The sequence below is a fragment of the Oncorhynchus masou genome, chromosome 8, assembly GCF_036934945.1.
Source record: "Oncorhynchus masou masou isolate Uvic2021 chromosome 8, UVic_Omas_1.1, whole genome shotgun sequence".
NCBI lineage: Eukaryota > Metazoa > Chordata > Actinopteri > Salmoniformes > Salmonidae > Oncorhynchus > Oncorhynchus masou.
In genome coordinates this window covers 5,393,305-5,417,113 of record NC_088219.1, presented here as the reverse complement: position 1 = coordinate 5,417,113, position 23,809 = coordinate 5,393,305, and the positions used below count along the sequence as shown (strand labels likewise).

General features: G+C 47.6%; 1 protein-coding gene across 1 annotated transcript in view; it reads right to left on the bottom strand.

The window, feature by feature from the left end:
* The window catches only part of LOC135544020 (protocadherin-16-like), a 279,018-nt gene that overhangs the window by 38,712 nt on the left and 216,497 nt on the right, over positions 1–23,809 (bottom strand). Inside the window, 5 exon segments of the mRNA XM_064971357.1 lie at positions 955–1,161; positions 4,762–5,018; positions 7,756–7,965; positions 8,315–8,440; positions 12,926–13,165. Coding sequence (XP_064827429.1) covers positions 955–1,161; positions 4,762–5,018; positions 7,756–7,965; positions 8,315–8,440; positions 12,926–13,165 — 1,040 coding nt within the window.

The following is a 23,809-nucleotide window of genomic DNA, read 5'->3' as shown; positions in this document are numbered from 1 at the left end:
TGGGAAAGAGAAGAGGAGAGAGGGTTGGGAGAGAGAGGGAGGACAGAGGGTTGGGAGAGAGAAGATGAGAGAGGGTTGGGAGAGAGAAGAGGAGAGAGGGTTGGGAGAGAGAAGAGGAGAGAGGGTTGGGGGAGAGAAGAGGAGAGAGGGTTGGGAGAGAGAAGAGGAGAGAGGGTTGGGGGAGAGAAGAGGAGAGAGGGTTGGGGGAGAGAAGAGGAGAGAGGGTTGGGAGAGAGAAGGAGAGAGGGTTGGGAGAGAGAGGGAGGAGAGAGGGTTGGGAAAGAGAGGAGGAGAGAGGGTTGGGGGAGAGAGGAGGAGAGAGGGTTGGGGAAGAGAGGAGGAGAGAGGGTTGGGAAGAGAGGAGAGAGAGGGTTGGGAGAGAGGGAAAGGGGGGAGAGAGAAGAGGAGAGAGGATTGGGAAAGAGAGGAGGAGAGAGGGTTGGGAAAGAGAGGAGGAGAGGGTTGGGGGTGAGAAGAGGATAGAGGGTTGGAGGAGAGAAGAGGAGAGAGGGTTGGGAGAAAGAAGAGGAGAGAGGGTTGGGAAAGAGAAGAGGAGAGAGGGTTGGGAGAGAGAGGGAGGAGAGAGGGTTGGGAGAGAGAAGTGGAGAGAAGGTTGAGGGAGAGAGAAGAGGAGAGAGGGTTGGGGGAGAGAGAAGAGGAGAGATGGTTGAGGGAGAGAAGAGGAGAGAGGTTTGGGAGAGAGAAGAGGAGAGAGGGTTGGGGGAGAGAAGAGGAGAGAGGGTTGAGGGAGAGAGAAGGAGAGAGGGTTGGGGGAGAGAGAAGAGGAGAGAGGGTTGGGGGAGAGAAGCGGAGAGAGGGTTGAGAGAGATGTGATGGTAAAGTTATCCTCTGAGGAAGGTAGTATGCCTATATAAATATATAAAATACATATTGTCCTTTCACATAAAGTATTTATTGAAAAATCAATGATGTGTTGTCGTCTGGCACTGTTACCTGAGCCGAGGTGTTTCTGGGCTCTGCAGGTGACAGGTCCACAGCGAACACACGGAAGCTGTACGACGCCCTCTTCTCTCGGTCCACCGGCGACGCCGTTGTAATACAGCCAGTGTTTTCGTCAACGGTGAAAGCGCCCCTCGCCTCTTGACTCAGGAAATACAGCACCTTCCCGTTCTCCCCATCGTCTGCGTCTGTGGCCGTCACCTGTGGCCGTCACCAATATTCGTTTTTTTTTGGGGTGAAAGTTATGGACCTATTATGAACTAGCTTTAATACTGCAGATATGTTGTAGCTTCCATCAATGTAATTGTCTGCATCATTTCCACTCCCTCATATATATATTTTGTAAATATGTACAGTATATATACACACACACACCTTTAAAAAATATGTTTTCCTTTATTATTGTCCACAAACCCTACCACCACTCCCCTAACCCTACCACCCTCCCCTAACCCTACCACCCCACCCCTCCCCTAACCCTACCACCCCTCCTCTAACCCTACCACCCCTCCCCTAACCCTACCACCCTCCCCTAATGCTACCACCCTCCCCTAACCCTACCACCCCTCCCCTAACCCTACCACCCCTCCCCTAACCCTACCACCCCTCCCCTAACCCTACCACCCCTCCCCTAACCCTACCACCCATCCCCTAACCCTACCACCCCTCCCCTAAAGCTACCACCCCTCCCCTAACCCTACCACCCTCCCCTAACCCTACCACCCCTCCCCTAACGCTACCACCCCTCCCCTAACCCTACCACCCCTCCCCTAACGCTACCACCCCTCCCCTAACCCTACCACCCCTCCCCTAACGCTACCACCCCTCCCCTCCCCTAACCCTACCACCCTCCCCTAATGCTACCACCCCTCCCCTAACCCTACCACCCCTCCCCTAACCCTACCACCCCTCCCCTAACCATACCTCCCCTCCCCTAACCCTACCACCTCATCCCTAACCCTACTACCCCTCCCCTAACCCTACCACCCCTCCCCTAACCCTACCACCCCTCCCCTAATGCTACTACCCCTCCCCTAATGCTACCACCCCTCCCCTAATGCTACTACCCCTCCCCTAATGCTACTACCCCTCACCTAACCCTACCACCCCTCCCCTAACCCTACCACCCCTCACCTAACCCTACCACCCCTCCCCTAACCCTACCAGGTAACACCAAATCCACTGCAGTACTAGACATTGTGAATTCCCCACGTAAGGCAATCACTGCTTACCATCTAGTACAAGTATGGGTAACTGCAGCCCAATATGGTGACCTTAGTATGGGTAACTGCAGCCCAATATGGTGACCTTAGTATGGGTAACTGCAGCCCGATATGGTGACCTTAGTATGGGTAACTGCAGCCCAATATGGTGACCTTAGTATGGGTACCTTTAGCCCAATATGGTGACCTTAGTATGAGTAACTGCAGCCCGATATGGTGACCCTAGTATGGGTAACTGCAACCCAATATGGTGACCTTAGTATGGGTAACTGCAGCCCAATATGGTGACCTTAGTATTGGTAACTGCAACCCAATATGGTGACCTTAGTATGGGTAACTGCAACCCAATATGGTGACCTTAGTATGGGCAACTGCAGCCCAATATGGTGACCTTAGTATGGGTAACTGCAATCCAATATGGTGACCTTAGTATGGGTAACTGCAGCCCAATATGGTGACCCTAGTATGGGTAACTGCAGCCCAATATGGTGACCCTAGTATGGGTAACTGCAGCCCAATATGGTGACCTTAGTATGGGTAACTGCAGCCCAATATGGTGACCTTAGTATGGGTAACTGCAGCCCAATATGGTGACCTTAGTATGGGTAACTGCAGCCCAATATGGTGACCTTAGTATGGGTAACTGCAGCCCAATATGGTGACCTTAGTATGGGTAACTGCAGCCCAATATGGTGACCTTAGTATGGGTAACTGCAGCCCAATATGGTGACGCTAGTATTGGTAACTGCAGCCCAATATGGTGACCTTAGTATGGGTAACTGCAGCCCAATATGGTGACCTTAGTATGGGTAACTGCAGCCCAATATGGTGACCTTAGTATGGGTAACTGCAGCCCAATATGGTGACCTTAGTATGGGTACCTGCAGCCCAATATGGGACCCTAGTATGGGTAACTGCAGCCCGATATGGTGACCTTAGTATGGGTAACTGCAGCCCAATATGGTGACCCTAGTATTGGTAACTGCAGCCCAATATGGTGACCCTAGTATTGGTAACTGCAGCCCAATATGGTGACCTGAGTATGGGTAACTGCAGCCCAATATGGTGACCTGAGTATGGGTAACTGCAACCCAATATGGTGACCTTAGTATGGGTAACTGCAACCCAATATGGTGACCTTAGTATGGGTAACTGCAGCCCAATATGGTGACCTTAGTATGTGTAACTGCAGCCCAATATGGTGACCTTAGTATGGGTAACTGCAACCCAATATGGTGACCTTGGTATGGGCAAGTTGGTGTGTCAAGAGGAGGTGTGGTATGGAAAGCAAATCAACTGATTTGGCAGATTGGTTGCCACTCATGACCGTTTCACGTGGCTGATTGGGCTGTACAACGAGTAGATATGCTGATTGGTGGTTCAAGTATGGGCAGCTGTAGCTCTGGACTATGGATGATATCCAACGGGAGCTGACGGGGTTAATGAAATGGTATTAACCACGTGTAATGTCTTTGATGCCTGTCCATTGACTCCATTCCAGTCATTATTATGAGCCATCCTCCCCTCAGCAGCCTCCTCTGTTGCTGATCTTACTTTAAAAAAATAAAAAATAAATTTTACCCCCTCCCTTGATTTTATTTCAAGTAGGATAGCAGCCTACACAAGAAATAATTCATATTGATAGCCATCACCTTGATACATACATACATTCTCAATGGGGAGGACATGAACGGCAACAACACCAGGACACAGTGTCCTTTCACTCCTGTTGCCAAGCTCTACTGGCAACGGCAGTAGAGCTTACCCTGGCGTGATGTTTTCATGACCGTGTCAATCTCTCTACGACAAGGTGACTTTTATCAATATATTCGGCTCTATTTACTCTCTCTGATTCAAAAATGCTAATTACCATAAAAATAGACATCATGCAAAACTACAAATCCCGGCAAGCTCCTGCACGTCATCTCTAGCTGACACCTTTGCTAACAGGTATTGTGTCCGTTTTTTAAAAATTCCACAAGACAGTTCACAGAATTGTCAATTTAAAGAAATGTTTACAATTGAATAATTACTACATTTAGCTAACATTAGATAGTTCATCCAGACATCCCTACCTTTGCCTTGATTCGTCAGTCTCGTCCAGATCATCATGGTATTTGTAGTTCTTTATGATAGCCACATTAGCAGCTAGTTAGTATTACATGTTTGGGGAGGGGGTAAATACAGGTGAATATATATAGATAAAAGTCACCTAGTCCTAGAGAGATTTCCACGGTGATCAAAACATCACGTTAGGGTAAAGCCTCGACGAATCACAGCCCTTCTTTTAAATGTTTCTACAAATCCCCTATGGGGGGAAAATGAATGGTGGAAAAACGATTGGAACCATTTCCCTATTTGACCGCTAGGCTTTATGGGTATTATGACACCTCCTCACCACCCATTCAAATGTTGAATACTGAAGTGAGACTGTTGATGGTGGAGCTGCCACGATAACATTGTTTTGGTTTTAGTTGCATCTTAACTTAGTTGTAACCCTTATCTTACCTCAACACGAAGGTGGAGATGCAATCCTATTGTATTTCATCATATCTGAACGTAAATGATCCTATCTTACCTCTAAGACTGTAGTTCCCTGGGCAGCGTCCTCTGGGACGTCTATGGTGTAGCTGCTGCTGCTGAAGGCCGGACTGTTGTCATTTACATCCAACACTTTCACCTCCACTGTGGCTGTGCTGCTCAGAGCAGGAGAACCATGGTCCAGGGCCACCACCTCCAGGTTGTACCCTGCCCGCAGCTCCCGATCCAGGGGACGAGACGTGGACAGGGCCCCTGAACTGACATGGAGTTGGAAGATCCCGTCTGGGTCTCCAGCTGTAGGAGGGGAAAGCAGAGAGACAGCTGTCGTGGTTACGCCAGTTAACATTGACTAGATTTCATTTCAGTTCAGATAGTGAAGTTTTCAATGTCCATGAACATCAGATCTATTCATCATCATCGAGTCGCTCATGAGAGACGGTCTGGTGTCAACCTCTCGAGAGACGCTCTGGTGTCAACCTCTAGAGAGACGGACTGGTGTCAACCTCTAGAGACGATCTGGTGTCAACCTCTAGAGAGACGATCTGGTGTCAACCTCTAGAGACGGACTGGTGTCAACCTCTAGAGACGGACTGGTGTCAACCTCTAGAGACGGACTGGTGTCAACCTCCAGAGAGACGATCTGGTGTCAACCTCTAGAGACGGACTGGTGTCAACCTCCAGAGAGTTGATCTGGTGTCAACCTCTAGAGATGGTCTGGTGTCAACCTCTAGAGAGACGGACTGGTGTCAACCTCTAGAGAGACGATCTGGTGTCAACATCTAGAGAGACGGACTGGTGTCAAGCTAAAGAGAGGCGGACTGGTGTCAACCTCTAGAGAGACGGTCTGGTGTCAACCTCTAGAGACAATCTGGTGTCAACCTCTAGAGAGATGATCTGGTGTCAACCTCTAGAGACGATCTGGTGTCAACCTCTAGAGAGACGGACTGGTGTCAACCTCTAGAGACAATCTGGTGTCAACCTCTAGAGAGATGATCTGGTGTCAACCTCTAGAGACGATCTGGTGTCAACCTCTAGGGAGACGGACTGGTGTCAACCTCTAGAGAGACGATCTGGTGTCAACCTCTAGAGAGACAGACTGGTGTCAACCTCTAGAGCGACGGTCTGGTGTCAACCTCTAGAGACGGTCTGGTGTCAACCTCTAGAGACGGACTGGTGTCAACCTCTAGAGACGGTCTGGTGTCAACCTCTAGAGACGGTCTGGTGTCAACCTCTAGAGAAACGATCTGCTGTCAACCTCCAGAGACCCTCCTATAGTATGAAAACATACTATTTTACAAACACCTGCCCCACTCCCAAGGTCTTACCAGTGATCCTGTTCTCTATGTCTCCAGGTCTTACCAGTGATCCTGTCCTCTATGTCTCCAGGTCTTACCAGTGATCCTGTCTCCAGGTCCTTACAGTGATCCTGTCCTCTTTGTCTCCAGGTCTTACCAGTGATCCTGTCCTCTATGTATCCAGGTCTTACCAGTGATCCTGTCTCCAGGTCCTTACAGTGATCCTGTCCTCTTTGTCTCCATGTCTTACCAGTGATCCTGTCCTCTATGTCTCCATGTCCTTACAGTGATCCTGTCCTCTATGTCTCCATGTCTTACCAGTGATCCTGTCCTCTATGTCTCCATGTCCTTACAGTGATCCTGTCCTCTATGTCTCCATGTCTTACCAGTGATCCTGTCTCCAGGTCTAACCAGTGATCCTGTCTCCAGGTCTTACCAGTGATCCTGTCCTCTATGTCTCCAGGTCTTACCAGTGATCCTGTCCTCTATGTCTCCAGGTCTTAACAGTGATCCTGTCTCCAGGTCTTACCAGTGATCCTGTCCTCTATGTCTCCAGGTTTTACCAGTGATCCTGTCTCTAGGACTTACCAGTGATCCTGTCTCCAGGTCTTACCAGTGATCCTGTCCTCTATGTATCTAGGTCTTAACAGTGATCCTGTCTCTAGGACTTACCAGTGATCCTGTCCTCTATGTCTCCAGGTCCTTACAGTGATCCTGTCTCTAGGACTTACCAGTGATCCTGTCCTCTATGTCTCCAGGTCCTTACAGTGATCCTGTCTCCAGGACTTACCAGTGATCCTGTCTCCAGGTCCTTACAGTGATCCTGTCCTCTATGTCTCCAGGTCCTTACAGTGATCCTGTCTCCAGGTCTTCAAAGTGATCCTGTCCTCTTTGTCTCCAGGTCTTACCAGTGATCCTGTCCTCTTTGTCTCCAGGTCTTACCAGTGATCCTGTACTCAATGTCTCCAGGTCTTACCAGTGATCCTGCCTCCAGGTCTTAACAATGATCCTGTCCTCTATGTCTCCAGGTCTTAACAGTGATCCTGTCCTCTATGTATCCAGGTCTTACCAGTGATCCTGTCTCCAGGTCTTACCAGTGATCCTGTCCTCTATGTCTCCAGGTCTTCAAAGTGATCCTGTCCTCTATGTATCCAGGTCTTACCAGTGATCCTGTCCTCTATGTCTCCAGGTCTTACCAGTGATCCTGTCCTCTATGTATCCAGGTCTTACCAGTGATCCTGTCCTCTATGTCTCCAGGTCTTACCAGTGATCCTGTCCTCTATGTATCCAGGTCTTACCAGTGATCCTGTCTCCAGGTCTTACCAGTGATCCTGTCCTCTATGTCTCCAGGTCTTACCAGTGATCCTGTCTCCAGGTCTTACCAGTGATCCTGTCCTCTATGTCTCCAGGTCTTACCAGTGATCCTGTCCTCTATGTCTCCAGGTCTTACCAGTGATCCTGTCTCCAGGTCTTACCAGTGATCCTGTCCTCTATGTCTCCAGGTCCTTACAGTGATCCTGTCTCCAGGTCTTACCAGTGATCCTGTCTCCAGGTCTTACCAGTGATCCTGTACTCTATGTCTCCAGGTCCTTACAGTGATCCTGTCTCCAGGTCCTTACAGTGATCCTGTCTCCAGGTCTTACCAGTGATCCTGTACTCTATGTCTCCAGGTCTTACCAGTGATCCTGTACTCTATGTCTCCAGGTCCTTACAGTGATCCTGTCTCCAGGTCTTACCAGTGATCCTGTACTCTATGTCTCCAGCGAGGCCAGTGTCTGCGTCAGCAGCCCTGACAATACACAACTCCACGGCGCTCTGGCTCTCAGGGACCTCTAGGCCGTACCAGGGCCTGGCGAACACCGGCACGTTGTCGTTCTCATCCTGCACCAACACACGTACCACCACCTTGGCAAAGTTAGGAGGCAGGCCCCCGTCCCTGGCATACACTGGTGGGGGACGGATAGAGAGTGTGAACAGACTGAACTACAACTTACCGTCAGTTCATCGCTGATGTGTTACAAAGAAGGACCAATCACAAGCTTCAGTTAAACAAACAACATGGACATTTTGCAGACACTCTTATCCAGATGGACTTACAGTAATACATACATTTACATATATTTACATATCGGTCCCTTGTGGGAAGTGAACCCACAACCTGGCATTGCAAGTATCATACTTTACCAACTGTGCCACACAGGACTTTCTTAGACTATCAACGCCAAGGAATATAAACACCCTTTATACAGTCTTCCAATCTTTTGAACACTGAGCTGGTAGAGGGATCACTCCTACCTGTGAGTGTGTAGTGGTCCTGAATCTCTCTGTCCAGGGTCTTGGTAGTGCTGATGACTCCTGTCACAGGGTTGATGCTGAAACCTTCCTCTGTTACACCTCCATATGTCACCTGGCCATTAGAACCTAGAGAAAGAGAGAGAGAGAGAGAGAGAGAGAGAGAGAGAGAGAGAGAGAGAGAGAGAGAGAGAGAGAGAGAGAGAGAGAGAGAGAGAGAGAGACAGAGACAGAGAGACAGAGAGACAGGGGGACATATAGAGAGAAAAAAAAACATAAAAATCACAAAGTCAATATTCCATCTCATCTGAACTCTTTTCCTTGTCTCCTCTCCATCATCTGCAAAATACCTGGAATCGTATCACAGGTAGAAGCTATTGCAAAGGGCTATTATCAAAGTGCTGTTACCTATTATCAAAGTGTTGTTACCTATTATCAATGTGTTGTTATCTATTATCAATGTGTTGTTATCTATTATCAACGTGTTGTTACCTATTATCAATGTGTTGTTACCTATTATCAATGTGTTGCTATCTATTATCTATGTGTTGTTACCTATTATCAATGTGTTGTTACCTATTATCTATGTGTTGTTACCTATTATCAATGTGTTGTTACCTATTATCAATGTGTTGTTACCTATTATCAATGTGTTGTTACCTATTATCTATGTGTTGTTACCTATTATCTATGTGTTGTTACCTATTATCAATGTGTTGTTACCTATTATCAATGTGTTGTTATCTATTATCAATGTGTTGTTATCTATTATCAACGTGTTGTTACCTATTATCAATGTGTTGTTATCTATTATCAATGTGTTGTTATCTATTATCTATGTGTTGTTATCTATTATTTATTATCAATGTGTTGTTATCTATTATCTATGTGTTGTTAGCTATTATCAATGTGTTGTTATCTATTATCAATGTGTTGTTATCTATGCTGTTCTGTCAAGTCATTTTAAATGAAGCACAGGAGATGATGAGAGAGCCATTGAAGGCCATTCAGATGTGTTAAATGAACTCACACACAGCCGAGAGGAACAAACACTAGATTATAAATCTGTGTTACTGCTCTGACCTTCATCACTAGGTCATTGAACACTGGTTGTTGGGGGAATGATTTGGCATTGACAGCCCTCTATATCTCTCTCCCCACCCCCTCTCTCCATTGTTCAGTTCCCCTCGACCAATCTCTGCTAGGTATCCCCCTTTCCTTTTCCTTTCCCTCACCCAAACTAACCACCCCCTTCCTTATCTCAAATTTCTTCCTCATTCCATTATTCTACCCCACCCTCCGCTTTCCTTTCTCTGTTTGTCTCTCTTTCCTCTCTCTCTCTGTCTCCCTCTCTCTCTTTCCTCTCTCTCTCTGTCTCTCTCTCTCTCTCTGTTTCTGTTTCTCTCTCTCTCTCTGTTTCTCTCTCTCTCTCTCTCTCTTGGTTTCTCTCTCTCTGTTTCTCTCTCTCTCTGTTTCTCTCTCTCTGTTTCTCTCTCTCTCTCTCTGTTTCTCTCTCTCTCTGTTTCTCTCTCTCTCTGTTTCTCTCTCTCTCTGTGTTTCTCTCTCTCTCTTTCCTCTCTCTCTTTCCTCTCTCTCTCTGTTTTTCTCTGTTTCTCTCTCTGTTTCTCTGTTTCTCTCTCTCTCTGTTTCTCTCTCTCTCTCTCTGTTTCTCTCTCTCTGTTTCTCTCTCTCTCTGTTTCTCTCTCTCTCTGTGTTTCTCTCTCTCTCTCTTTCCTCTCTCTCTTTCCTCTCTCTCTCTGTTTCTCTCTCTGTTTCTCTCTCTCTCTCGTTCCTCTCTCTCTCTGTTCCTCTCTCTGTTTCTCTCTCTGTTTCTCTCTCTGTTTCTCTCTCTCTCCCTATCTCTCGCTCTCATTAAGTTGCCTGGTTGCGTGCTAGAAGCAGAGATGGTTTTTGGCACTCACACATTTACTTCAGTAATAAATCCTGGGGAAAATTAAGAGTGACTTTAACTGAAACAACTTAAAGTGGACCTGACAACGTTTTAGCAACAATGAAATCTTAAAATCTGTGCATAGATCTGTCCAGGAAAAATATGACTTAAAAAAAAAAAAAAAATATATATATATATATATATACAGTGGAGCAAAAAAGTATTTAGTCAGCCAACAATTGTGCAAGTTCTCCCACTTAAAAAGATGAGAGAGGCCTGTAATTTTCATCATAGGTACACTTCAACTACGACAGACAAAATGAGGGGAAAAAAAATCCAGAAAATAAGTATTTGGTCACCTACAAACAAGCAAGATTTCTGGCTCTCACAGACCTGTAACTTCTTCTTTAAGAGGTTCCTCTGTCCTCCACTTGTTACATGTATTAATGGCAGCTGTTTCAACGTGTTATCAGTATAAAAAACACCTGTCCATAACCTCAAACAGTCACACTCCAAACTCCACTATGGCCAAGACCAAAGAGCTGTCAAAGGACACCAGAAACAAAATTGTAGACCTGCACCAGGCTGGGAAGATTGAACCTGCAATAGGTAAGCAGCTTGGTTTGAAGAAATCAACTGTGGGAGCAATTATTAGGAAATGGAAGACATACAAGACCACTGATAATCTCCCTCGATCTGGGGCTCCACGCAAGATCTCACCCCGTGGGGTGATCCTGAGGGATCTCCTCCCAGACCTGGACTAAAGCATCCGCCAACTCCTGGACAGTCTGTGGTGCAACGTGGCGTTGATGGATGGAGCGAGACATGATGTCCCAGATGTGCTCAATTGGATTCAGGTCTGGGGAACGGGCGGGCCAGTCCATAGCATCAATGCCTTCCTCTTGCAGGAACTGCTGACACACTCCAGCCACATGATGTCGAGCATTGTCTTGCATTAGGAGGAACCCAGGGCCAACCGCACCAGCATATGGTCTCACAAGGGGTCTGAGGATCTCATCTCGGTACCTAATGGCAGTCAGGCTACATGGCGAGCACATGGAGGGCTGTGCGGCCCCCAAAGAAATGCCACCCCACACCATGACTGTCCCACCGCCAAACCGGTCATGCTGGAGGATGTTGCAGGCAGCAGAACGTTCTCCACGGCGTCTCCAGACTGTCACGTCTGTCACATTTGCTCAGTGTGATCCTGCTTTCATCTGTGAAGAGCACAGGGCGCCAGTGGCGAATTTGCCAATCTTGGTGTTCTCTGGCAAATGCCAAACGTCCTGCACGGTGTTGGGCTGTATAAGCCCAACCCCCACCTGCTGATGTCGGGCCCTCATACCACCCTCATGGAGTCTGTTTCTGACCGTTTGAGCAGACACATGCACCTTTGTGGCCTGCTGGAGGTCATTTTGCAGGGCTCTGGCAGTGCTCCTCCTGCTCGTCCTTGCACAACGGTGGAGGTAGCGGTCCTGCTGCTGGGTTGTTGCCCTCCTACGGCCTCCTCCACGTCTCCTGATGTACTGGCCTGTCCCCTGGTAGCGCCTCCATGCTCTGGACACTACAATGACAGACACAGCGAACCTTCTTGCCACAGCTCGCATTGCTGTGCCATCCTGGATGAGCTGCACTACCTGAACCATTTATGTGGGTTGTAGACTCCTTCTCATGCTACCACTAGAGTGAAAGCACCGCCAGCATTCAAAGTGACCAAAACATCAGCCAGGAAGCATAGAAACTGAGAAGTGGCCTGTGGTCACCACCTGCAGAACCACTCCTTTATTGTGGGTGTCTTGATAATTGCCTATAATTTCCCTCCGCTGTTAACGGACGGACAAAAACAGCGCAATTGAAGTTGAATTCACTGATGCGTCAGGCCGTAATTTAATAAAGTAGATGACTCTAAAGTTGATTCATTTATTCTCAGCCAGGAAGCATAGGAACTGAGAAGTGGTCTGTGGTCCCCACCTGTAGAACCACTCCTTTATTATTTATTATTTATATAAAGTAGATGACTCTAAAGTCTAAACTCTAAACTCTAAAGTTATTTATTCTCCCTTGTGTGTCGTATTCGGCCGCTGTGTTTGACATGTGCGTTTAGTCTATTAGCTACATTAGGACTGACGTGTGATCATTATCCCTGGCTAGTTTGATTGTGTTGCCTTAGTTACAGTCGTCCAGCATATTGAGTCATGGAAACTGAAACAGAGCATCCCGATTTGAGGCAGCAAACCATGTACCAGGCCAGCTGTGATTTACAACCTGATAGTAATATTTGTTGGACTACCAAATAACTTTATTGGTGAATTATAGGAATCGTGCATTGAACTGTATCCATCTATTCTGACAACAATTCCTTATTGTACGTCATGGAAGTTTGAGTAAAAAAAAAAATATATATATATATTTTAAAAACCTCATATAAAGTTGATTTTGAAGCATAAACTGGGAATTTGATATTTTTGACTGATATTACCATTGTCTGTTTGTTTCATATCTGCAAAGTAATTTTAAAACGCTGGCAGATCCACTTTTTTTTCAATTAAATATTTAGCCAGTCTTAAAAAGCAATTGACATTCAAGAAAGAGATTATTTATTTACAATCGAACCCGTTTGGATTTGAAGATAGTGTGTGTCATTTTGTTCGACCCCCCAAGACATAAGAGTGTTTGTGTACCTACATGAACATCCGTGTGCGTGCTGTCCGCTTTTGTCTCACCTTGGTCTCTATCCGTTGCCGTGACGGTGATCACCGTGGTTCCCGCTTCCTGGTTCTCTCTGACCTCCGCCTCTAGCTCCTCCCCCTGGAACAGCGGCGGCTCATCGTTCACATCAATCACGTGGACAGACAGAACCTGACTGGTGGACAGCTGGGGCATCCCATGATCCTCAGCTATGACGGTCAGATTAAACACTTCCTGGTCCTCACGATCTAGAGCTTTCAGAATGGACAGAGAGCCTGGAGAAAATGGGAGGAGAGGAGATGATGAAAACATCTATTGGTTGACGAGAACCATGTATCCAGCTCATTTAAATATGTAAACTATTGGTAAGGAAATATCAGTTTTTTCAGACCTGGAAAAGGCAAGTTTTTACTGCAGTTGAGAGACAATTATGTACCAAAAAAAGTGTACAAGGTGGATCAGCCCTAAAAAATGATTGATAGACAAAACTGCTCCTTTTAATAGGAAAACCTTTATTCTCCAATGTCTTCCTGATTCACATACACTGATAGCCAACTAAGAATGACAGCCAGCCAAGATAGATCAGAAAAAATAATACTCTCTCTACTCTCTGTCTCTACTCTCTATGTCTCTCTCTTCTCTCTCTCTCCCCTCTCTGCATCTCCTCTCTCTACTCTCCCCCTCCCTCCCCCTCTCCCTCTCTCTCCCCCCCTCTCTCTCCCCTCTCCCCCCTCTCTCTCTCTCCCTCCCTCCCCCCTCTCTCTCTCTCTCCTCTCCCCTCTCTGTCTCTCTCTTTCTCTCCTCTCTCTCTCCCCTCTCTGTTTCTCTCTTCTCCCTGTCTCTCTCTTCGCTCTCTACTCTCTCTCTCTCCCTCTCCCCCTCTCTCTCTCTCTCTCCCTCTCCCCCTCTCTCTCTCTCTCTCTCTCTCTCTCCCTCTCCCCCCTCTCTCTCCCCTCTGTCTCTCTCTTCTCCCTGTCTCTCTCTTCTCCCTGTCTCTCTTCGCTCTCTACTCTCTCTCTCCCCCATCTCTCCTCTCTGTCTCTCTCTCTTTCTCTCCTCTCTCTCTCCCCTCTCTGTCTCTCTCTTCTCCCTGTCTCTCTCTTCGCTCTCTACTCTCTCTCCCCCCTCTCTCTCTCTCTCTAACCTCTCCCCCCTCTCTCTCCCCTCTCTGTCTCTCTCTTCTCCCTGTCTCTCTCTTCTCCCTGTCTCTCTCTTCACTCTCTCTCTCTCTCTCTCTCTCTCTCTGTGTAGTAAAGCAGATTAACTGCAGTGTTTCAAACTGCTTTTCTCATGAAGGATTGACTAGAGTTTCCAACATGCTGTTCTCATAAAGTTCTTTACTTTGCAACACTAACACAATCACCAGGACATGCTCTCTGCTTTCTACTGAAACAAGAGAAGGAAAACATAGCTAACGTCAGCTAGCCAACTCAACGTACCTCTCTTGGCAGGTTAGCTTGCTAGCTAACTTAACTTTTACTTGAGTAAATACTGGAGCAGCTCTGTGAATGCATAATGGAGCAGCTCTGTGAATGCATAATGGAGCAGCTCTGTGAATGCATACTGGAGCAGCCCTGGGAATGTATACTGGAGCAGCTCTGGGAATGTATACTGGAGCAGCTCTGTGAATGTATACTGGAGCAGCCCTGTGAATGTATACTGGAGCAGCCCTGTGAATGTATACTGGAGCAGCTCTGTGAATGTATACTGGAGCAGCTCTGTGAATGTATACTGGAGCAGCCCTGTGAATGTATACTGGAGCAGCTCTGTGAATGTATACTGGAGCAGCTCTGTGAATGTATACTGGAGCAGCTCTGTGAATGTATACTGGAGCAGCTCTGTGAATGTATACTGGAGCAGCTCTGTGAATGTATACTGGAGCAGCTCTGTGAATGTATACTGGAGCAGCTCTGTGAATGTATACTGGAGCAGCCCTGTGAATGTATAATGGAGCAGCCCTGTGAATGTATAATGGAGCAGCCCTGTGAATGTATAATGGAGCAGCCCTGTGAATGTATAATGGAGCAGCCCTGTGAATGTATACTGGAGCAGCTCTGTGAATGTATACTGGAGCAGCCCTGTGAAAGCATACTGGAGCAGCCCTGTGAAAGCATACTGGAACAGCCCTGTGAATGCATACTGGAGCAGCCCTGTGAAAGCATACTGGAGCAGCCCTGTGAAAGCATACTGGAGCAGCCCTGTGAAAGCATAATGGAGCAGCTCTGTGAATGTATACTGGAGCAGCCCTGTGAATGCATAATGGAGCAGCTCTGTGAATGTATACTGGAGCAGCTCTGTGAATGTATACTGGAGCAGCCCTGTGAATGCATAATGGAGCAGCTCTGTGAATGTATACTGGAGCAGCCCTGTGAATGCATAATGGAGCAGCTCTGTGAATGTATACTGGAGCAGCTCTGTGAATGTATACTGGAGCAGCCCTGTGAATGTATACTGGAGCAGCCCTGTGAATGTATACTGGAGCAGCCCTGTGACAGCATACTGGAGCAGCCCTGTGAATGTATACTGGAGCAGCTCTGTGAATGTATACTGGAGCAGCTCTGTGACAGCATACTGGAGCAGCCCTGTGAATGTATACTGGAGCAGCTCTGTGAATGTATACTGGAGCAGCTCTGTGAATGTATACTGGAGCAGCTCTGTGAATGTATACTGGAGCAGCCCTGTGAATGTATACTGGAGCAGCCCTGTGAATGTATACTGGAGCAGCTCTGTGAATGTATACTGGAGCAGCTCTGTGTATGTATACTGGAGCAGCTCTGTGAATGTATACTGGAGCAGCTCTGTGAATGTATACTGGAGCAGCTCTGTGAATGTATACTGGAGCAGCTCTGTGAATGTATACTGGAGCAGCCCTGTGAATGTATACTGGAGCAGCTCTGTGAATGCATACTGGAGCAGCCCTGTGACAAAATATAGCAACTTATTAAAATAACTAAAGCACATAAGACAGGATATCAGACAGGATATCAGACAGGATATCAGACAGGATATCAGACAGGATATCAGACAGGATGTCAGACAGGATATCAGACAGGATATCAGACAGGATATCAGACAGGATATCAACAGGATATCAGACAGGATATCAGACAATATATCAGACAGGATATCAGACAGGATATCAGACAGGATATCAGACAGGATATCAGACAGGATATCAGACAGGATATCAGACAGGATATCAGACAGGATATCAGACAGGCTATCAGACAGGATATCAGACAGGATATCAGACAGGATATCAGACAGGATATCAGACAGGATATCAGACAGGATATCAGACAGGATATCAGACAGGCTATCAGACAGGATATCAGACAGGATATCAACAGGATATCAGACAGGATATCAGACAGGATATCAGACAGGATATCAGACAGGATATCAGACAGGATATCAGACAGGATATCAGACAGGATATCAGACAGGATGTCAGACAGGATATCAGACAGGATATCAGACAGGATATCAGACAGGATATCAGACAGGATATCAGACAGGATATCAGACAGGATATCAGACAGGATATCAGACAGGATGTCAGACAGGATATCAGACAGGATATCAGACAGGATATCAGACAGGATATCAGACAGGATATCAGACAGGATATCAGACAGGATATCAGACAGGATATCAGACAGGATGTCAGACAGGATATCAGACAGGATATCAGACAGGAAGTCAGACAGGATATCAGACAGGATATCAGACAGGCTATCAGACAGGATATCAGACAGGATGTCAGACAGGATGTCAGACAGGATATCAGACAGGATATCAGACAGGATATCAGACAGGATATCAGACAGGATATCAGACAGGATATCAGACAGGCTATCAGACAGGATATCAGACAGGATGTCAGACAGGATGTCAGACAGGATATCAGACAGGATATCAGACAGGATGTCAGACAGGATATCAGACAGGATATCAGACAGGATATCAGACAGGATATCAGACAGGATATCAGACCCGTTACTGTCTTTGTTGATGCAATAAAGGAGTGAAGATGTCTTGGATCACGGTTTGTGTGTCTGTTTGTGTGTGTGTGTTTGAGTGACAGTCATGTTCTGTTGAACATGGGAAAGCACACACACCCCTACCACCACCCCAACACACACACCCCTACCACCACCCCAACACACACACCCCTACCACCACCCCAACACACACACCCCTACCACCACCCCAACACACACACCCCTACTACCACCCCAACACACACACCCCTACCCCCACCCCAATACACACACCCCAACACACACACTCCTACACACACCCCAACCACCACCCCAACACACACCCAACCACCACCCCAACACACACACCCCTACCAGCACCCCAACACACACACCCCAACACACACACCCCTACCACCACCCCAACACACACACCCCTACCACCACCTCAACACACACACCCCTACCACCACCCCAACACACACACCCCTACCACCACCTCAACACACACACCCCTACCACCACCCCAACACACACACCCCTACCACCACCTCAACACACACACCCCTACTACCAACCCAACACACACACCCCTACCACCACCTCAACACACACACCCCTACCACCACCCCAACACACACACCCCTACCAGCACCCCAACACACACACCCCAACACACACACCCCTACCACCACCCCAACCACCACCCCAACACACACACCCCTACCACCACCCCAACACACACACCCCTACCACCACCTCAACACACACACCCCTACCACCACCTCAACACACACACCACAACACACACACCCCTACCACCACCCCAACCACCACCCCAACACACACCCAACCACCACCCCAACACACACCCCTACCACCACCCCGACACAGACCCCTACCACCACCCCGACGCACACACCGCTACCAGCACCCCAACACACACACCCCTACCAGCACCCCAACACACACACCCCAACACAAACACCCCTACCACCACCCCAACACACACCCAACGACCACCCCAACACACACCCCAACCACCACCCCACCACACACCCCTACCAACCACCCCAACACACACACCCCTACCACCACCCCACCACACACCCCTACCAACCACCCCAACACACACACCCCTACCACCACCCCAACCCTAACACACACACCCCTACCACCACCCCAACTCACACACACACCCCTACCACCACCCCAACACACAAACCCCTACCACCACCCCAACACACACCCCTACCACCATCCCAACACACACACCCCTACCACCACCCCAACACACACCCCTACCACAATCCCAACACACACCCCTACCACCATCCCAACACACACACCCCTACCACCACCCCAATACACACTAAACCTACCACCACCCCAACACACTCCCCTACCACCACCCCAACACACTCCCCTACCACCACCTCAACACACACACCCCTACCACCATCCCTACCACCACCTCAACACACACACCCCTACCACCACCCCACCACCACAACACACACCCCTACCACCATCCCAACACACACCCCTACCACCACCCCAACACACACCCCAACCACCATCCCAACACACACACCCTCTATCAATTTCACATGACTGGGCAGGGGCACAGCCATTGGTCGGCCTGGGAGGGCATAGGCCCACCCACTTTGGAGCCAGCTCCACCCACTGGGGAGCCAAACCCAGCCAATCAAAATAATTTTTTCCTTATAGAAGGGCTTTATGACAGACAGAAATACTCCTCTTTGGACGTACTGCCAAATTCTCTAAAATGATGTTGGAGGCGGCTTATGGTAAAGAAATTAACATTCGATTTTCTAGCAATAGCTCAAATGGATATTCCTGCAGTCAACATGCCAATTGCATGCTCCCTCGAAACTTGTGACATCTGTGACATTGTGTTGTGTGACAAAACTGCTCGTTTTAGAGTGGCCTTTTATTGTCCCCAGCACAAGGTGCACCTGTGTAATGATCATGGTTGTTTAATCAGCTTCTTGATATGCCACACCTGTCAGGTGGATAGAATATCTTGACAAAGCTTTTTGTACTTCCTCTCTCTCCTTCTCTCCATATTGTTCCGTCTCTCCATCTCTCTATATCTTTCATTCTCTCCATCATTAACATGTCTCCCACTCCCCCTATAAAGCCTGAGTGACCCCCCCCCCCCCAACCATCTATAATACAGGCTGAGGAGTGACAGAAACCAGAAGTTAAACATTAGTAGTGGGTTATTCAGCAGCCTCTGCTTTCGACAGCAATGGCTTAAAGAAACGGAGCTCATCTGGAACCGCCCTTAACTACCCCTGTGTACTGTAGACTACCCCTGTGTACTGTAGACTACCCCTGTGTACTGTAGACTACCCCTGTGTACTGTAGACTACCCCTGTGTACTGTAGACTACCCCACTGTACTGTAAACTACCCCTGTGTACTGTAGACTACCCCTGTGTACTGTAGACTACCCCTGTGTACTGTAGACTACCCCTGTGTACTGTAGACTACCCCTGTGTACTGTAGACTACCCCACTGTACTGTAAACTACCCCTGTGTACTGTAGACTAACCCTGTGTACTGTAGACTACCCCTGTGTACTGTAGACTACCCCTCTGTACTGTAGACTACCCCTCTGTACTGTAGACTACCCCTGTGTACTGTAGACTACCCCTGTGTACTGTAGACTACCCCACTGTACTGTAGACTACCCCTGTGTACTGTAGACTATCCCTCTGTACTGTAGACTACCCCACTGTACTGTAAACTACCCCTGTGTACTGTAGACTACCCCTGTGTACTGTAGACTACCCTTGTGTACTGTAGACTACCCCTGTGTACTGTAGACTACCCCTCTGTACTGTAGACTACCCCTGTGTACTGTAGACTACCCCTCTGTTAATTCCAAGCAACGTGGGATGTGTGTGTGTGTGTGTGTGTGTGTGTGTGTGTGTGTGTGTGTGTGTAGTGTGTGTGTGTAGTGTGTGTGTGTAGTGTGTGTGTGTAGTGTGTGTGTGTGTAGTGTGTGTGTGTGTGTAGTGTGTGTAGTGTATCACACACAGAGGCCTCCATTATATCACCCTGTGCTGATGATTGAGAAAGGACATGTTCATATACACATATATAACATATCAAAGGGTTTCCTCTGCTTCTCCAGCCATAATACAACCAGGTTCCCATGAACACATCTGTCATTAGAGGAAAACCGAAGAATTAACATGCATCTCAAATGCCACCCTATCCCCTATGTAGTGCACTACTTTATACTAGAGCCCTATGGAACCCTATCCCCTATGTCGTGCACTACTTTATTCTAGAGCCCTATGCCACCCTATTCCCTATATAGTGCACTACTTTAAACCAGAGCCCTATGGAACCCTATCCCCTATGTAGTGCACTACTTTATACTAGAGCCCTATGGAACCCTATCCCCTATGTAGTGCACTACTTTATACTAGAGCCCTATGGAACCCTATCCCCTATGTAGTGCACTACTTTATACTAGAGCCCTATGGAACCCTATCCCCTATATAGTGCACTACTTTAGACCAGAGTTCTATGGCAACCTATTCCCTATATAGTGCACTACTTTAGACCAGAGCCATATGGCACCCTATTCCCTATATAGTGCACTACTGTAGACCAGAGTCCTATGGCACCCTATTCCATATCTAGTGGACTACTTTAGACCAGAGCCCTATGGCAACCTATTCCCTATATAGTGCACTACTTTAGACCAGAGCCATATGGCACCCTATTCCCTATATAGTGCACTACTGTAGACCAGAGTCCTATGGCACCCTATTCCGTATCTAGTGGACTACTTTAGACCAGAGCCCTATGGCACCCTATTCCCTATATAGTGCACTACTTTAGACCAGAGTCGTATGGCACCCTATTCCATATCTAGTGGACTACTTTAGACCAGAGCCCTATGGCACCCTATTCCATATCTAGTGGACTACTTTAGACCAGAGTCCTGTGGCACCCTATTCCATATCTAGTGGACTACTTTAGACCAGAGCCCTATGGCACCCTATTCCATATCTAGTGGACTACTTTAGACCAGAGCCATATGGCACCCTATTCCCTATATAGTGCACTACTGTAGACCAGAGCCCTATGGCACCCTATCCCCTATATAGTGCACTACTTTAGACCAGAGCCCTATAGCACCCTATTCCCTATATAGTGCACTACTTTAGACCAGAGCCCTATGGCACCCTATCCCCTATATAGTGCACTACTTTAGACCAGAGCCCTATGGGCCATTTGGGACTCAAGTGTACACAGCAATTACGGTTAATGTGCCTTGCTAATGTGCACATCGACCATTTTTTTTTTCTCACGTAGTCGGCTTTGGGATTCAAACCGGCGAACCTTTCGTTTACTGTGCCCAACACTCTTAAAATATTGCTCTGAGGCATTGAAAGATGCTCTGTTGAATGAGCTGAGGGGTTTAAGGAATGTTTTAACAGCCAGAGGCTCTGTCGACACAACTCAGGAGCACATCTTGGTTGAAATCACAGGAAGCTGTTGAGTGGAGGACAGCTCATAAAAAAACGTTGTCTGGACTGGAGCCAATGGAATATGATCAAACGCATAGAACCCTGTTCTGTTTCACCTGTCTTTTTGCTTGTCTCCACCCCCCCCTCCCTCTCCAGTTGTCACCCATATTTCCCATTATCCCCTGTGTATTTATACCTGTGTTCTCTGTTTGTCTGTCGTCAGTTCGTTTATGTTTCGTCTACCAGCGTTTTTCCCCTCGGCTCCTGTCTCTCGGTTGTTCCTGTTCTCTAGTTTTCCGGGTGTTTACCATTCTGCCTGACCCTGACACTGAGCCTGCCTTCCTGCAGTACCTTTGCCCCACTACTCTGGATTACCGACCTCTGCCTGACCCTGACCCTGAGCCTGCCTGCAGTCCTGTACCTTTGCCCCACTACTCTGGATTACCGACCTCTGCCTGACCCTGACCCTGAGCCTGCCTGCAGTCCTGTACCTTTGCCCCACTACTCTGGATTACCGACCTCTGCCTGACCCTGACCCTGAGCCTGCCTTCCTGCAGTCCTGTACCTTTGCCCCACTACTCTGGATTACCGACCTCTGCCTGACCCTGACCCTGAGCCTGCCTGCAGTCCTGTACCTTTGCCCCACTACTCTGGATTACCGACCTCTGCCTGACCCTGACCCTGAGCCTGCCTGCCTGCAGTCCTGTACCTTTGCCCCACTACTCTGGATTACCGACCTCTGCCTGACCCTGACCCTGAGCCTGCCTGCCTGCAGTCCTGTACCTTTGCCCCACTACTCTGGATTACCGACCTCTGCCTGACCCTGACCCTGAGCCTGCCTGCCTGCAGTCCTGTACCTTTGCCCCACTACTCTGGATTATTGACCCCTGCCTTACCCCGACCCTGACCTGTGGGTTTACCTGTCCCTGTTTAAGGAATAAACTTTAATTTCTTCAAACACTGTCTGCACCTGGGTTATACCTTAAAATGTGATAGAAACCAAAGTGTTTGATGTATTTGATACTGATACTGCTCCAGCCATTACCACGAGACCATCCTCCCCAATTAAAAGGTGCCACCAATCACCTGTGGCTGAAATACTATTTGAAATGATTTATAATACTCTATCTGAGCTTGATTGAGCTTGACTGGCGCAATGGAACCAATAGAACAGTGACACTGGTTACAAAACCCCGCCCATCCAGGAAGACAAGACGAAAAACATGCTGAATGTATCGGAAAGATTTCAAATAGTATTTAAACCCAGGCCTGCTCAGGAGTGGGATGTAAATGGCTTGTAATGGGTCCATGGAAACTTGTGGTAGTTCAAGCCCCTATGGTAGGGATAATGATTAAGGTCGATGATGGAACTCTATAGAATAAGCCTACATGATAAAGACTCCAATGTGTTCAATCTATGAGGGACCAACTCCAGAATAATACTATACGAGTGAAACATCAGTCCAGACCAACAGGTAGGGCGTCTCTAAAGACTGTAACACGTTGAAACCTGCTTGTAAATAAATATACAGGGCCTTCAGAAAGTATTCAGACCCCTTGACTTTGTCCACATGTTGTTATGTTACAGCCTAGTTCTAAAATGGATTAAAATAGTTTTATCCCCCTCATCAATCTACACACAATACCCTATAATGATATCACAATACCCCATAATGACATCACAATACCCAATAATGACATCACAATACCCAATAATGACATCACAATACCCTATAAGGACATCACAATACCCCATAATGACATCACAATACCCCATAATGACATCACAATACCCCATAATGACATCACAATACCCTATAATGATATCACAATACCCCATAATGACATCACAATACCCTATAATGATGAAGCAAAAACAGGTTTTTATAAATGTTTGCTAATTTATTTTAAAAAATAAAAAACTTAAATATCACATTTTACATAAGTAGTCAGACCCTTTACTCAGTACTTTGTTGAAGCACCTTTGGCAGCGATTACAGCCTTGAGTCTTCTTGGGTCTGACGCTACAAGCTTGGCACACCTGTATTTGGGGAGTTTCTCCCATTCTTCTCTGCAGATCCTCAAGCTCTGTCAGGTTGGATGGGGAGCGTCGCTACACAGCTATTTTCAGGTCTCTCCAGAGAAGTTAGATCGGGCTCAAGTCCGGGTTCTGGCTGGGCCACTCAAGGACATTCAGAGACTTGTCCCGAAGCCACTCCGGCATTGTCTTGGCTGTGTGCTTAGGGTCGTTGTCCTGTTGGAAGGTGAACCTTCGCCCCAGTCTAAGATCCTGAGCGCTCTGGAGCAGGTTTCCATCAAGGATCTCTCTGTACTTTGCTCTGTTCATCTTTCCCTCGATCCTGACTAGTCTCCCAGTCCCTGCTGCTGAAAAACATCCCCACAGCATGATGCTGCCGCCA